At 38.1% G+C, this 13216-nt stretch overlaps 1 protein-coding gene across 2 annotated transcripts in view; it reads right to left on the bottom strand.

The window, feature by feature from the left end:
- LOC134227569 (zinc finger CCCH domain-containing protein 13) overlaps window positions 1-13216 on the bottom strand; it is a 227471-nt gene that overhangs the window by 8662 nt on the left and 205593 nt on the right. For both annotated transcript variants that reach the window (XM_062709157.1, XM_062709158.1), the window contains one exon: window positions 9367-9735. In XM_062709157.1, the coding sequence (XP_062565141.1) occupies window positions 9367-9735 (369 nt within the window). The remainder of the gene's footprint in view (window positions 1-9366; window positions 9736-13216) is intronic.

The following is a 13216-nucleotide window of genomic DNA, read 5'->3' as shown; positions in this document are numbered from 1 at the left end:
ATCAGAGATGACCTGTTGTAAATTTGATTGGTGCGTATTTGAAATGTTGCTACTCTTTCGAGTGAAAATGTCTTTTGCAATGTGCCACGGAAACTTTCCAAAACGTAAGTATCATTCACTCGTTCATTCGACTAATTCCTATATTTTTTCCTAAATTTTCTTAGCTCCTATTTTTTTCTTGTTTAATTTTCTAACTTATTCAATTCTAATTTTTTTTTCGTTTTTGTATTCTTCTTCTTTAGTTCGACTGAACTTCTAGAAAATATCCCAAATAAATTTCTATTGTTCTTTGCAACCATCGATGTCTCTTTCTCAAAAAGATGTAGAGGTTCGTTGACCTTCAAATTATCATTTTTGTTTTTATTATAGCACGAATTGGACTTTATGATGTTTGTATTCGAGGTTTTTGGTAAGTTTTAAATTTTTTTAAGTTTTTCCCTTTTTTTTCAGGGTTCCTGCTAATTTCCTTCTTTTCGATTAGTTTATACGCTTTCCCGAAAATCGTGTGTATATGGCTAAGATGGAATAAAGATTCTTTGTCTATCTACATAGCCTTGCATTTTATCTTCAAATATTGTATTTAATTTTTATTTTATTTTTTTTTAATTAAGCTTTTCCACTTCCGCTTTCTCTTTGTATTTTAACTTTTATTTTTTCCGTGTTTCCGATTTTCGTATTTTACGGTTGTTCATATCTTTGCAACATAGTTTCTGTACATAGCTTTTTAATTCTTTATTTCTTTCTTTCATTCTACCGACTTTGCGTAATTTTATCTCTATTTATTCAGATTGTTGTGTTGTCTTCCATAGCTTTACCCTGTTTGATTCTATACTTTTTTTAATTGTGAAACGTGATACAATCCTAAAGCCTTCCCATTTAAGTCTTCTAGTTGGTAGCAGACGTCACCAACTTTTCTCTTAATAATAGCTTCGGAAAATTTTGGAGCTAACTTAGCACTGAATCCCTTGGCTTTATCCGAGAGGAAATGATTTTTTCTGAGTACCTTTTGTCCGATTTCGAATTTGATAAGCTTTCCAGAACGTAAATTGTAATATTTAGCATATTTATCGTATGCGGTTTTAAGATTCTTTCGCACTTCTTCGTGTATTTTGTGAATTTTATCAGCATGTTCCTTTTCTTTAACTGGCTGTACCGAGTTTGTGTCCCGCAAATTTTCATATTCCATCCCTGAGCTTATTTGATTTCGCTTGAAATTCACAAAATAAGGCGAAAATCCACTAGAGGCATGGGTTGCATTATTGATTGCATTCGCAATCGTGTAAATGTTTTCATCCCACATATTTTGTTCTTTTTATTAGCGCCCTAATAGCTGAAGTAATCACTCTATTTGTTCTTTCCGCATTATTCACTTGCAGGAAGTAGACTGGAGTAAGCCATTGTGTTACCCCATATTTTTCCAACAAATTTTTGAATTCTTTTGACACAAATTGTGTCCCGTTGTCTGACAGCACTATCTCAGGCACTCGAATAGTAAAAACACCATATTCTCTAAAAGAACACTAATTGCTTTGATTTGGCCTCTTTAAGTGGTTGTATTATAACAAACTTTGTGAAAATGTCGGTAATTACCAATAAACAAGTGTTGCCTGTTTTTTAGCCCGTGGAAAGGGCCCACATAATCAACTGCAACGATTTGCCATGGTTGGGTGGCTAACTTTTGTTTCCCCATTGGTGGCGTGTGGTTAATATTGTCAGATTTTGAGGTTTTGCATATAACGCAGTTTGTGCAATATTTTTTATTTCTGAGTACATGAGTGGCCAAAAATATTTGCTTCTGATTTTCTCTAAGGTTTTTCAAACCCTAAATGGGCTTCTTGATGGGTTTTATTATAATTTCCATCCTTTCGTCTCTTACCGGTACTAGCTTCCAATCAAATCTTCTATCTGTAATTTCCGATTCATTTGTTACATATTTGTAAATCTTGTTATCTATTATTTTAAAATCTTTGTATTCATTCGGTTGATTTTTGACCTTATTGATTAAACTTTTATAATCTAAATCTTCCCATTTTTTTGAAATTGCATTTACAGACCTTGAAAGGCAATCTGCCATTATGTTATCTCGACCTTTCCGATATTCTATTGAAAAATCAAACTGTTGGAGTTTAAGTGCCCATCTGCAAAGCTTCGCCGAACCTTTGTCGGCACTCACCTTGGATAACCACACCAAGCTGCGAGCATCTGTAACTACTCGGAAATGTGTCCCTTCAACATAATTCCGGAATGCTTCGATTGCCCACAAAACCGCTAAGCATTCTTTCTCTACTGCGGCATATTTCCTTCTAGTCGAATTTAACTTTTTACTAAAGTAGGCTATGATGCGCTTTTCTCCCTCCTGTTCTTGTGTTAAGACTGCTCCCACTGCCAAATCGGATGCGTCTGATTCAATTGTGAATAGGTATCTGGTTAAAATCGGGGTTGGCTAGGATTGGTGGACTAATGAGAGCCGCTTTCAACTGATCTAAAGCTTTTTCGGCTTCCATGCTCCACGAAAATTTCGTTTTATCCTTTTTTAGGAGATCCGAAATTGGTGCCGTTTTATCACTATATTTTTTTATAAATTTCTGATAGAAATTCGCTAAGCCTAACAAGCGTCTTATGTCCTTCACTGTTTTGGAGATTGATAATCTAGTATTGGCTGTATTTTTTCATATCAATGGAAATACCTTGCGCTGATACTACATATCCTAAATATCTCACGCTTTTGCGGCAAAATTTGGATTTGCTAAGGCTAATAGTAAAATTAGCCTGTCTTAAACGCTCTGCGACTTCTCGTATCAGCTTAAAATGTTGACTCAGGGTTTTTGTTGCGATGATAATATTATCCAAATATACCCATACATGTGGTTGTAGGTCACAACCTAGTACGAGATCCATGAGTTTGGACATCGTAAACGGGGCACCTTTGAGCCCGAAAGGCATGACCTTAAACCAATAAAGGCCCTTCCGAGTTTTAAATGCTGTAAAGTTCCGGGAGGTCTCAGAAAGAGGTATTTGCCAATATGCGTATTTTAAGTCAATTACACTGAAATATTTTGATCGTTCAATCCTATGCAAAATTTCATGCAAATTTGGCATTGGGTAGGCATCGTTTTTTGTGGCTGAATTTACCCGTCTAGAGTCTAAACAAACTCTGAACTTTCCATCTGACTTTTTTATCGGAAGTAGTGGACTGGCGAAATCCGAATTGCATGGTTCAATAACGTCCATATCAATCATTCTTTCAATTTCCTCATCTACATATTTTTGTATATATGGGGAACATCTATACATGGGAGAGGGTTTCAGTTCTTCTCCCGGGATAAGTTTGATTTCATGTTCAATTTTTGAGGTTCTGCCTATTTTATTTTCCTCTGAAACTGCGAAAAGTTTAATTTCTTCTAACAGTTGCAATCGTTCTTGGTCACTCAATAAGTGCTCGGTTTCAATGTTTTCTAATGGAATCGATTCAAAGTCTAAGGTGGGAATATCTAAGGACATGTCCTCCTCCACTATTGGGTTTTCTTCTACCGACGAAACAAAATTATTGAATTTCACTTCAATAATTTCGTCTTCCTTTGAAAAGTAATTTTCCAAAAAGTATAGATCATTTAATAAGTGAGAGTCTGTTAGGGATTTAATGATTTGCACTTTGTTCTTGCCCACCTTCATGGCTGGTACAATGTCAAACGATTTCCAAAAATTTATCCCTAATATTAGAGATTGGGAAAACTGTGTAACTATATACACACGGATAACTTTCGTCAATCCTTTATACGTTATAGGTAAATTTACAAATCCTAAACAATTGTAGCTGGTTTTCCCAGCGGTATCCACTTTAAGCTTTGACTTATGCAACTTGAAGTTATGTTTAATTACTAAATCCATAGAATTCATTACAGATATTTCCGCACCCGAGTCCAAGAGTGCATCCATTTCTAAGTTGAATATTTGTATTTTAATATGCGGACATTTGTTAGTTTCTACATACAATTCGTAAATACATTGTTTTTCTTCTGAAATTGTTTTTTCCTTGAGGTTTGAAGATCTATCCAGAAAAGAATCCCCCATTAATTCTCTTCGATCACTTCGTTTTTTTGGTTTTGTTGAGGCAGCACATGATTTTTAGGGCAAGTAAAAAATGTTACCCCTGGAGTTCCACAAGCATGACAGAAAATAACTTTTGCCTGTTTACAATCTCTCCAACGATGTCCGTATTTTCTACAATTCCAGCACAACGTTTCCAGTTGTCTGGGTCTATCCTGAGTGGTAAGGGAAATTGCTACATTCGAGTTGGTATCTTTCAATTTTTCCCTTCCCTGTTGATTATTTCTTCCCTCATATGCGCAAATTTTAACCTCGTCCGATGATGATGATGAGTCGTTTGAACTTGCTTCTACATTTCTAACATGTTTTCGCAAAATTTGTGTAGTTGTAGAGTAAATTCTACCACTATCCTTGTCTAATTGCTGACATAGCATGTTAAGGTGCGCAATATTTTGATCTTGTAGAAAGTCAATTTAGTCTTGTACCATCTACGCATATTGTTTCTCAAAACCTTCAATCTCTTACGTTCTGAATATTGTTTTGTCATCCGTTCAAACATCCTTCAATCTCTGAACAAAAGGCAACGAACGCTTCTCCTTTTTCTGTTTCCTGTCTTTAATTTCCTGTAATATTTTCTGTCTTTGTTAGGGTCCCCAAACCTAGTCAAGAGATACTTCGAAAAGCTATTCCAAGTTTTATATTTCTTTTTGTAGGTAAAATACCATCGTCTGGCCTCCCCTGTGAAAAGTATGTAGGCTTGATCCAAAAAACGATCGTTGGGGATTCGTTCAGCTGCCATTAATTCGTTTACCTGAAATACGAAATCCGAAACTTCCAAGCCTTGCGAATTCCCGCTAAATTGAATTCCCCATCTATCAAGGCGATAGTGGTGCATTCGATCGTCCCTGCGGTTTGAAGATTGAAATCTCTCCCCATAGCAAGGCGATGACTCTTCTGAGTCCGAGCTTGATGAGAGCAAGCTACTCAAAGAATCTAATGATGAACTTTCATCTTCTGACGATGAGGATTTAAGAATATTTTTAGTTCTGCCACTTCGCCTATGCTCCTTATGTTTGTTGATCTTTTCCTCAGCCTTTTGGTTATCTTTTACTTTCTTCTGAACTTTCGGAATTGCACCTAACCTTTTTGCATCTCTCTTCAGTTCTCTCTCTTGCATTATGCTCTTGGCAGTTTCAGGTCCTATATTAAGCCCTTTTATCTGTGGTATCTTTTTAAATATATCTCCTACCGTTTTTTGATTTTCCTTCTCGTTATATTGGATTTTATTCCCCTCTCCCCGAGCATTTCTTGTCAAGCTACTATGAAATTTTATGTCTCCTTCAAACTTCTCTTGCGTATGTTTTTTTGGACTAAAGTTTTGGCTTAATCTCAATCCTCCCACGGCTTCTTCCAATTTCCCTTCTTCCGAATCACTCAAATTCATCAGCCTTTTTGCAGTTTCCTTATATTGAGTCATAAGATTCTTAATTGCCATTAAAACTTCGTGTTTCTGTTCTTCTTGAGCCAAATCTACTACTTTAGATCTATGTATTCGTTCCTTCCAGTGACGTAGTTGAGATATCCACTTAATGTGAATGTCTCCTTTCAACCCTTCTTCGATTTCCTCTATTTTCCTTGAAGCCAAAGGCCATTCATTAACGAAAAACAGATTTTCCGTTACACGCACTGGCTGATTGTTCTCCATTTTGAAACACTCTTTCAATCTTTGTCTTCTATGTAGATCTGATTCATTTTGTAATTCGTTCCTGATTCTCAATTCATATCTTAATTCTTCTTCACTTAAGTCGAAAGCATTGATATAACTTACATGGGCCATGATTATTGATATTTTCTATATTATTCCTTTTTTTTCAACAACTAAAATTAAAAATTCAACACAAAAAATAGGTAATAATTAAAAGTATAACTTGAATTTACTGTAGAAATGTATTTTTTTTTTTAACCTACCTCTATCCTAAATATCAACCCAAAAAATCTTCTATATTTGAATCAAAATAAACTAAAATCTAACGTGCTCCAACCAAAAATGTACAACCTTACGTCTATTTAAATCAATTTCCCTGAATTAATCCCGGTAAAATTAAGTCAACCAAAGCATATGCAATTTTTATTGTTTTACGTGAGCCGAGCCTTTAAAAGTTGGGCGCCACTGTAAGAGTGCTCTTGCAGGAGCCTTCAAATTTTCTCGGCTTTGCGCCAGACAGCCTTAGCCGTCTGCCGAGAACTACGGTTCGATCTGCCCAGCTAGCAAGTTCTAACTCCACTGCAAGACCACACTTCAATTCGCTTCCCAAACCCTTCTTAAAGTCCCAACCCAAGAGCTCCAATTCCCAACTTATTTCAGTTCCTTTCCTTAAAATTGCAAAAAGATATCTCGCAAGAGTTTAAAACCAACGTAGTGAGTTTATTAGGCAAAAAGCAAACTAAAAGCTCTCATTTAATTTCATCTTGCTTTAAGATTCAGAACAAAATTTGTAAAATTTTCCAAAGTCGTTCTTCATTTATTTCTAGCTTCATGTCTACAGCCTAACCTTTCGTGACGTCACGGTTCTCTAAATTCAACCTTCTCTAATCAGTATCCGTGCCATGTTCTCTTTTCTCCCTCACAATTTGGTTCTCTAATTTACACTACAACACTTTTCACTGTCAATTAGTATGTGTCCACTGTACTTACAGTTTCGATTGGGCCTACGGCACACCAGCTCGTCGGTTACGGCGGTGGGTGGGGGAGGTTTAAACTTTCACGGTGATCATGAGATGGGCTCGATGTAGGTAGCCTAGCGGCTGGTTGGTGGATGTGTTCGACGGATCGGTGATCAAGCCGAAGTTCGGTCTCGTATAGAAGCAGAGGTCGGCGACGCCAACGATGCTACGGCGATCACCACGCTGACCTTTACGGCGGTATTGAATTGTCTCCCACCGACACTACGTGAATTGTAGTCGTTCTCTCGGATGACGGTCTCGCTTATCACTGTCCACCGGGACCCGGTCGCTGAGCATAAGGAGTATGAAGGATGAAATTCGATCTGGACGAGCGGCACATGCAATCGATTCGAGATCGGCAAGGTTTTATCCGTGATGGAGACGACGTTTTCGTATGGGCGGTTGGATACGATCGGATGTATGCCAACCTCGGGATCTGATGGGGAAGCGTTTTGTAGCTGGTTCGCTGACCCGATAGGAAGCAAGTGGTACGTGAGTCGGGGACGAGTTCGCTGGCGTGGCGGTCTTTCCCCTACTAGAACTCTCGCTAGGTTAACCACCGGAATGACTGTAGGTGGGATTCGCGAGGCCGAGCTTTTCTCCGATGGCCAACGCACTCTAGATGGCCTATAGTGGCGCGCAGCCACGAGGCGATAGACACACCTAGGCGAACCGTCCGAGCTTCCTTCCAGTCCAGACCTAACCTCCCAATACTCGGCAGTTATGGCCGAGCCCAATATCGACACACCACCGACACGTGAAATCTTATTTTCTTCTCAAAACTTTTCGTTTTCCTCTTCCTTCGCTTACTATAGCTTTGTATTCCTACTATTAATTTTATAAATTAATGGCACATTCTATTATAATAAGAGAATTTAGACTCACGATGATCCAAGTGTTTTAATCACACGACTCACGCTTTTTGTTCATCTTGGAATCATCTACAAAAAACCACTCTGGAAAATTAATATTAGAAGGTTAATCACTCGTTATTCAATCTTTTTTTTCTTAATTCTCACTTTAGAAATTTTAGGTAACTTTTCACTTTTAACTTTTACGTTTTATAACTGTTCTTCTCGGCAGTCTAGCAGGGAAAGAACGAATTTCCCCTGGTACTCTGCGAGGTACCTTGATGCAGTATTAGATTAGATCTATTTCCGAAATTCCAGTTATTATATTTTCGTTTCTATTGCTGACTTTGGTTGACGTAATAATACCCACCCAACTAATTTTCTTGAGCAAAACAGATTTGATTCGAGCACTATTAGCTACAGTTAGGCGCACCATATCGTTCAATTTAAAATGATCGTTGATTCCTTTTTCAACATTGAAATTTGTTTTCTTATCGAAACGAATTAAGTTCGTTTCAAAGAAAACTTTTCGTAATGCGAAAAATTCTTCACTGGTCCACTGGGTGTTGTGTGAATGTCCTGTCCGTTGTCTCATGCTAGATGTTAAATGTGTTCAGTCTGTGCGACCTCTGGTGAAAGACGGTGATTCTGTCTTTTTATTTATTTATTTATTTATTTCATATTAATTTATTATCCAACCAAGACACTTGATTACAAGCCACTTTCATATGAACGACAATTTAGTAACGCAGTGATGAACTTAAAATTAACTTTCTATCTCCTGGCTTTTTCAGTCTTAAAATCATTCAAAAAGGTTCACATTTACATTCCCCGACGTTTCGGTCCATTTATTGGGTCTTTTTCAAGGGAAAACTAAAACATAGTGAACAATTAGTAGCACGTAATATAACAAAAATTAACAATGACTGCCGTTTTTCGTACACTTAACATCTATGAACACATATGCTACGGTTGGTTACAATTGCTGCCAAACGCAAGCAAATCGGATGAGGTTGAGTGCCCTAAAATAAGTGAGTTTTTTTTACACTTTTTTGCTTCTAAAAAAATATGGTTTGCCATAAATTTCGAGCCCATAGTGCGGTCGGGATGATTGTCACTTGCAAACAATTGTACAGGATTCGCTGTAGAATAAAACTTGTTGCGAGTAAATTGGTTAAGGATAAGTGCCCTGAAAATGAGTATGTTTTTTGCACGAGTTTTGCTTTAAAAAAATATTTTAGCCATAACTTCTGAGCCCATAGTGCGATCAGGACGATTTTCAATAGGAAACTATGGGACAGCATTCCGCGTCGGATGCAACTTATTGTGAGCAAATCGATTAGGGACAAGTGGTCAATGAGTTATATTTTTTGCGCACACACGCACACACAGATATCCCCAGAAGTAATGCTAGGAGGCAGTTCCTGGGGGAAGGATGAGCAGAGCCCAAGGGAGTTTAGTCGGTTTTATTTTCACTGGTTGAATCCGACACTCCAGTACACTTCCGTGTGGTAGCTTCAAGGAGAGTACTAAGAGGTAGCCCAAGTAACAATTTTGGTTACAGCCTCTCAACATTAGCAACTCATGGTGACTGAATCGAAAGATGTATTTAATATGATGAAGGTTAGACAGTTTACGGTTCATGAGAGAAACATCTGCCCACCCATTTTTTACATGCCACGGGTCAGTAATTCGCCAATCATAGAGCTTGCAGATCTCACCATTCTAGACTAAAATCTCTTACCTGCGCGAGTCGTTGTTATTGCTGTTGGGCTTATCGCACTCCCGAGTCGGCAGCAGCAAGGGTACACCTCCACTAAGCTTCTCGCGCAGTTCAGCGGCCAGGGAGTCGTAAAGCTTGGATTGGCTTGAAATGGGCGATATGGGTGACGTTGGCGAGTGCTGTTGTTCCTCACTGCATTCTGATTCCCTGGTGCTAGTGCCGGTGTCACTTCCGTGCGATGAATCAAACCGGCGCGGCGAATCGAACCTCCTCGACATCTGCGCTGGATGCTGCTGCTGGGGCGGCTGCTGATGCTGATGGTGATGCTGGGGCTTTCTTTCCGGACCCGCGCTCATAACCGATGCTGCTAATTGCGCTGGTAAGCCCAGTCTGAAACGCGAGAAAGACGGAGACGATTTTGGTTAAACAAGTTTCGGGTTCGGGAGAAATGTGAAAGTTGTGAATTAAAAGACGAAACACAAATAAACACCAATAGTCGCGACAGTCGTCCGAATTTCAGACTGAATGACGTGATTTATCTTCGCCTTGTGAAAAATGAGCTCACCGTGAGAAAAAGAAATATTTCGAGGTACGAGTCGGTACCTACAGTCTTCCACAGCGCAGCAAAACCATGCTGGAGTCGAATTTGTTACTGGGTATGCCATAACTGGAGCGATTTGATTCAATCACAATCTGCTCTACGTGAATGGAGCAAGTGCCTTTACCATTCACAATATGTGAGATCTAGGCCAGATGTTCTCAAACGTATCCTAATTGAAACAGTCATACATTGCATGCAGTATACAAAGGGGCCCTCCTTAGCCGTGCTGTAAGACGCGGTAAGACGCGCGGCTACAAAGCAAGACCATGCTGAGGGTGGCTGGGTTCGATTCCCGGTGCCGGTCTAAGGAATTTTCGGATTGGAAATTGCCTCGACTTCCCAGGGCATAAAAGTATCATCGTGTTAGCCTCATGATATACAAATGCAGAAATGGTAACATGGCTTAGAAACCTCGCAGTTAATAACTGTGGAAGTGCTTAATGAACACTAATCTGCGAGGCGGCTCTATCCCAGTGTGGGGATGCAATGCCAATAAGAAGAAGAACATACAATCGGGGTTTTACGCGGTTTAATTTAAGCCAATTAAGACCTTCAGCTTTAACTAAACAATGAGTTCACTCCACCATCAAATGCACACAAACATCAATTAATGTATTTTACAATTATATGACAACTTGTTAGACTGCAATTTTAGTAGAACGAAACTACTCTTAATTCAAGTGTAATGCAGGGTTCGAGAATTCCCAAATATATGACCATTTGTAATTGAAGAACTTTAGCAGCGCCATTCCACAGATTTTTTAACTTCCATTGCTCAACAAATTTGTCAGAATCCCAGTGTATTTAGCTGAAAAAAACTTCAGTGGTCAAAGTTTGCAATAAGGAGTTGAATTGTGAATATTCCGATAAATATTAAAACCTATAAGATAGTGGTGATGCCTCAAATAATTACAAATTTATCGCCTTGCGTGTAGTGATGATTACATATCCAAATTTTGAGTAAAAAATGCTTATTTTACAGGATTCTGAAGTCCATGGATTCTGTGAAGATTCAAACGGTTCAGTTTCCATATTTCATACTTGAGTTTGGGAATCACCTTTTCGCAGGTAGTGCGATGATAGTAAAAACGTTATTAGCCAACTCGCAACCAGCCTTGCTGACCCAAATCTGCTTGCTGGCTATGGGTGCAGCGCGGCACGAGATGTTGAAAATGGTAGGTATGTGGAAAAAAGAATTCGCTTTTAATATGAGACATGACATTCATTCCAGCCTGCCTGATCGGTGAATGGGCCCGTCGATCGTCGTCGCCGCGGTCCACACGCTGCTGACTGGGCAAGAATGGGCAAAACGAAACGGCTGACCAAACAAGCAGGATAACGAATGCGATAGCCGACCAACAACGAAAGCGAGAGTGGAATTTCAATAATATATCAGACCAATTTATACGATGGCTTTCATGGGCTGGAAACTTTCGCTTTCAAGCAAGTGTATGACGTTATCGTACTCGATGGGACACTTCCTAAGGAATGTGGGTACAGGTACGTGTACGAGCAGATCGCAAAATTATATTACATATGAACTTCGCGATGAGTCATTACACAAACAGTAAACATTATTAAACATGTTGCTTTATTCAATATGTTAAAACTGTTGAGCTGAAATTCTGGTTATGATACACAAAAGTCAATGCAAAATCACATTACGTAGAATTTCTTTTGGAAATTCAAAAGAACTTTCATTTGAGTTTCAGAAGTACACAATTTGCTTGGAAATTCAAAAAAGTTTTCTGATTAAGTTTAGAAGAATGTTTCGGGGAAAGAACAATTTAACTTAGAGACTTCGCTTTGAAATTGAAAAGAAGTTCGGAAATATTTCTCTCGTGAATTTCAAAAGGATGTTTGCGGGTCATCATAAGATTTTGCTTGCAAATTTTCCTTTGTGTTTGGGAAAATTCTACACGGCAATTCAAGTTTCAAGAGTTTCCCTGGTAAATTTATATAAATCATCCATTGAAAATATAAAAAAACATCCACGCTTCCTTTGATATATTTGATACCTGCCACTTTTTAAAATCAATCGCATCGATGCATGTAGGGGGCTGGGGGCAATATGGACGGACATGCTAAGGAATCGCGTAATTTTCACAAGGAAAACGTCGTAATATTGGGGACCTGAATCACTTACGTGAATCTTAAATAGAAGCAGTACGATGGTTTGAAGTCAATTTAGTGGAAAACAATCGGATTTTGTGATTTTTTGACAATGAAAATCAGAATCAAAAAATCAATAAATCAAAAAAAAATCAAAAAATCAATCAATAAAAATCGCTTAAAATGTCATTTGTCTAAACAAAACTCGGAAATTTGAATTCCCTTCGAAGGTAGACAATACAAACTTTTCAAAATAAAATTTCGTTGAAAAAAATGTATGTACTTCACAGTGGCGTAGCCACGGGGGGAGTTTTGGACATAAAACCCTCCCCAAGAGACGACATTTTTAGAAGAATTTTTTTTTGTGAGAAGAAAAAAGGCCAGAAACCCCCCCCCCCCCCAGACCAATTTTCTGGCTACTCCACTGGTACTTCACATGGTCCATATTACCCACTTCAGAACGTGTCCCTTTTACCCCACCATGATCCAATTTCTTTAAAAATTCTCAAAAAATCAACTCAACCCGTACACAATCTTGGGTAGTCTATCCCATATAATCTATAATTCTATATAGTCTATAATTTGTGATCCTCGAGGATCGTGCGGATTAGTTTTGCCGTTTTCTGCTTTAAAACCTTAAATACTGCACATCAAAAATTACATCACCATGGCATTTCAGCCATAGTTTACATTAAATATTTAATAAACAGAACAGTTTTCATTATTTGAATGTAGTAAAACATGTTACACTCATAATTTGAAACAAGCCATAAGATCAACTTGATGGAATGCCAAATTTATAACGATTTAGCTCAAATGAGATCCCTGTCCGTTTTACCCACCCTGTCCATTTGAACCCCACCTCCCCTAATGGAGATGATCCATAAATACATAAGAATCCCTATCTCGAATGTACACGGAAAGTGAAAAAGCTTATTAGTTTATTCATTAATCCTTTCAAATCTTTGTCCATTTGTATCTTTCAAAAGATTACATTGAAGCATTGCATTAAGCATTGAAAAGCGTTTTTAAAATATAATACTTACTTGGTGAATATAATAACTAAATTGATTTTCAAGTCCTCATTTCAGCTCTTGAGACTTTACAAAATTATTCATTTTTCTTATCGCAAGTTTTGTAAGCTGTCAACGCTTATTT

The sequence above is a fragment of the Armigeres subalbatus genome, chromosome 3 (assembly GCF_024139115.2).
Source record: "Armigeres subalbatus isolate Guangzhou_Male chromosome 3, GZ_Asu_2, whole genome shotgun sequence".
Lineage (NCBI taxonomy): Eukaryota > Metazoa > Arthropoda > Insecta > Diptera > Culicidae > Armigeres > Armigeres subalbatus.
This window is presented reverse-complemented; position numbering and strand designations above follow the sequence as displayed.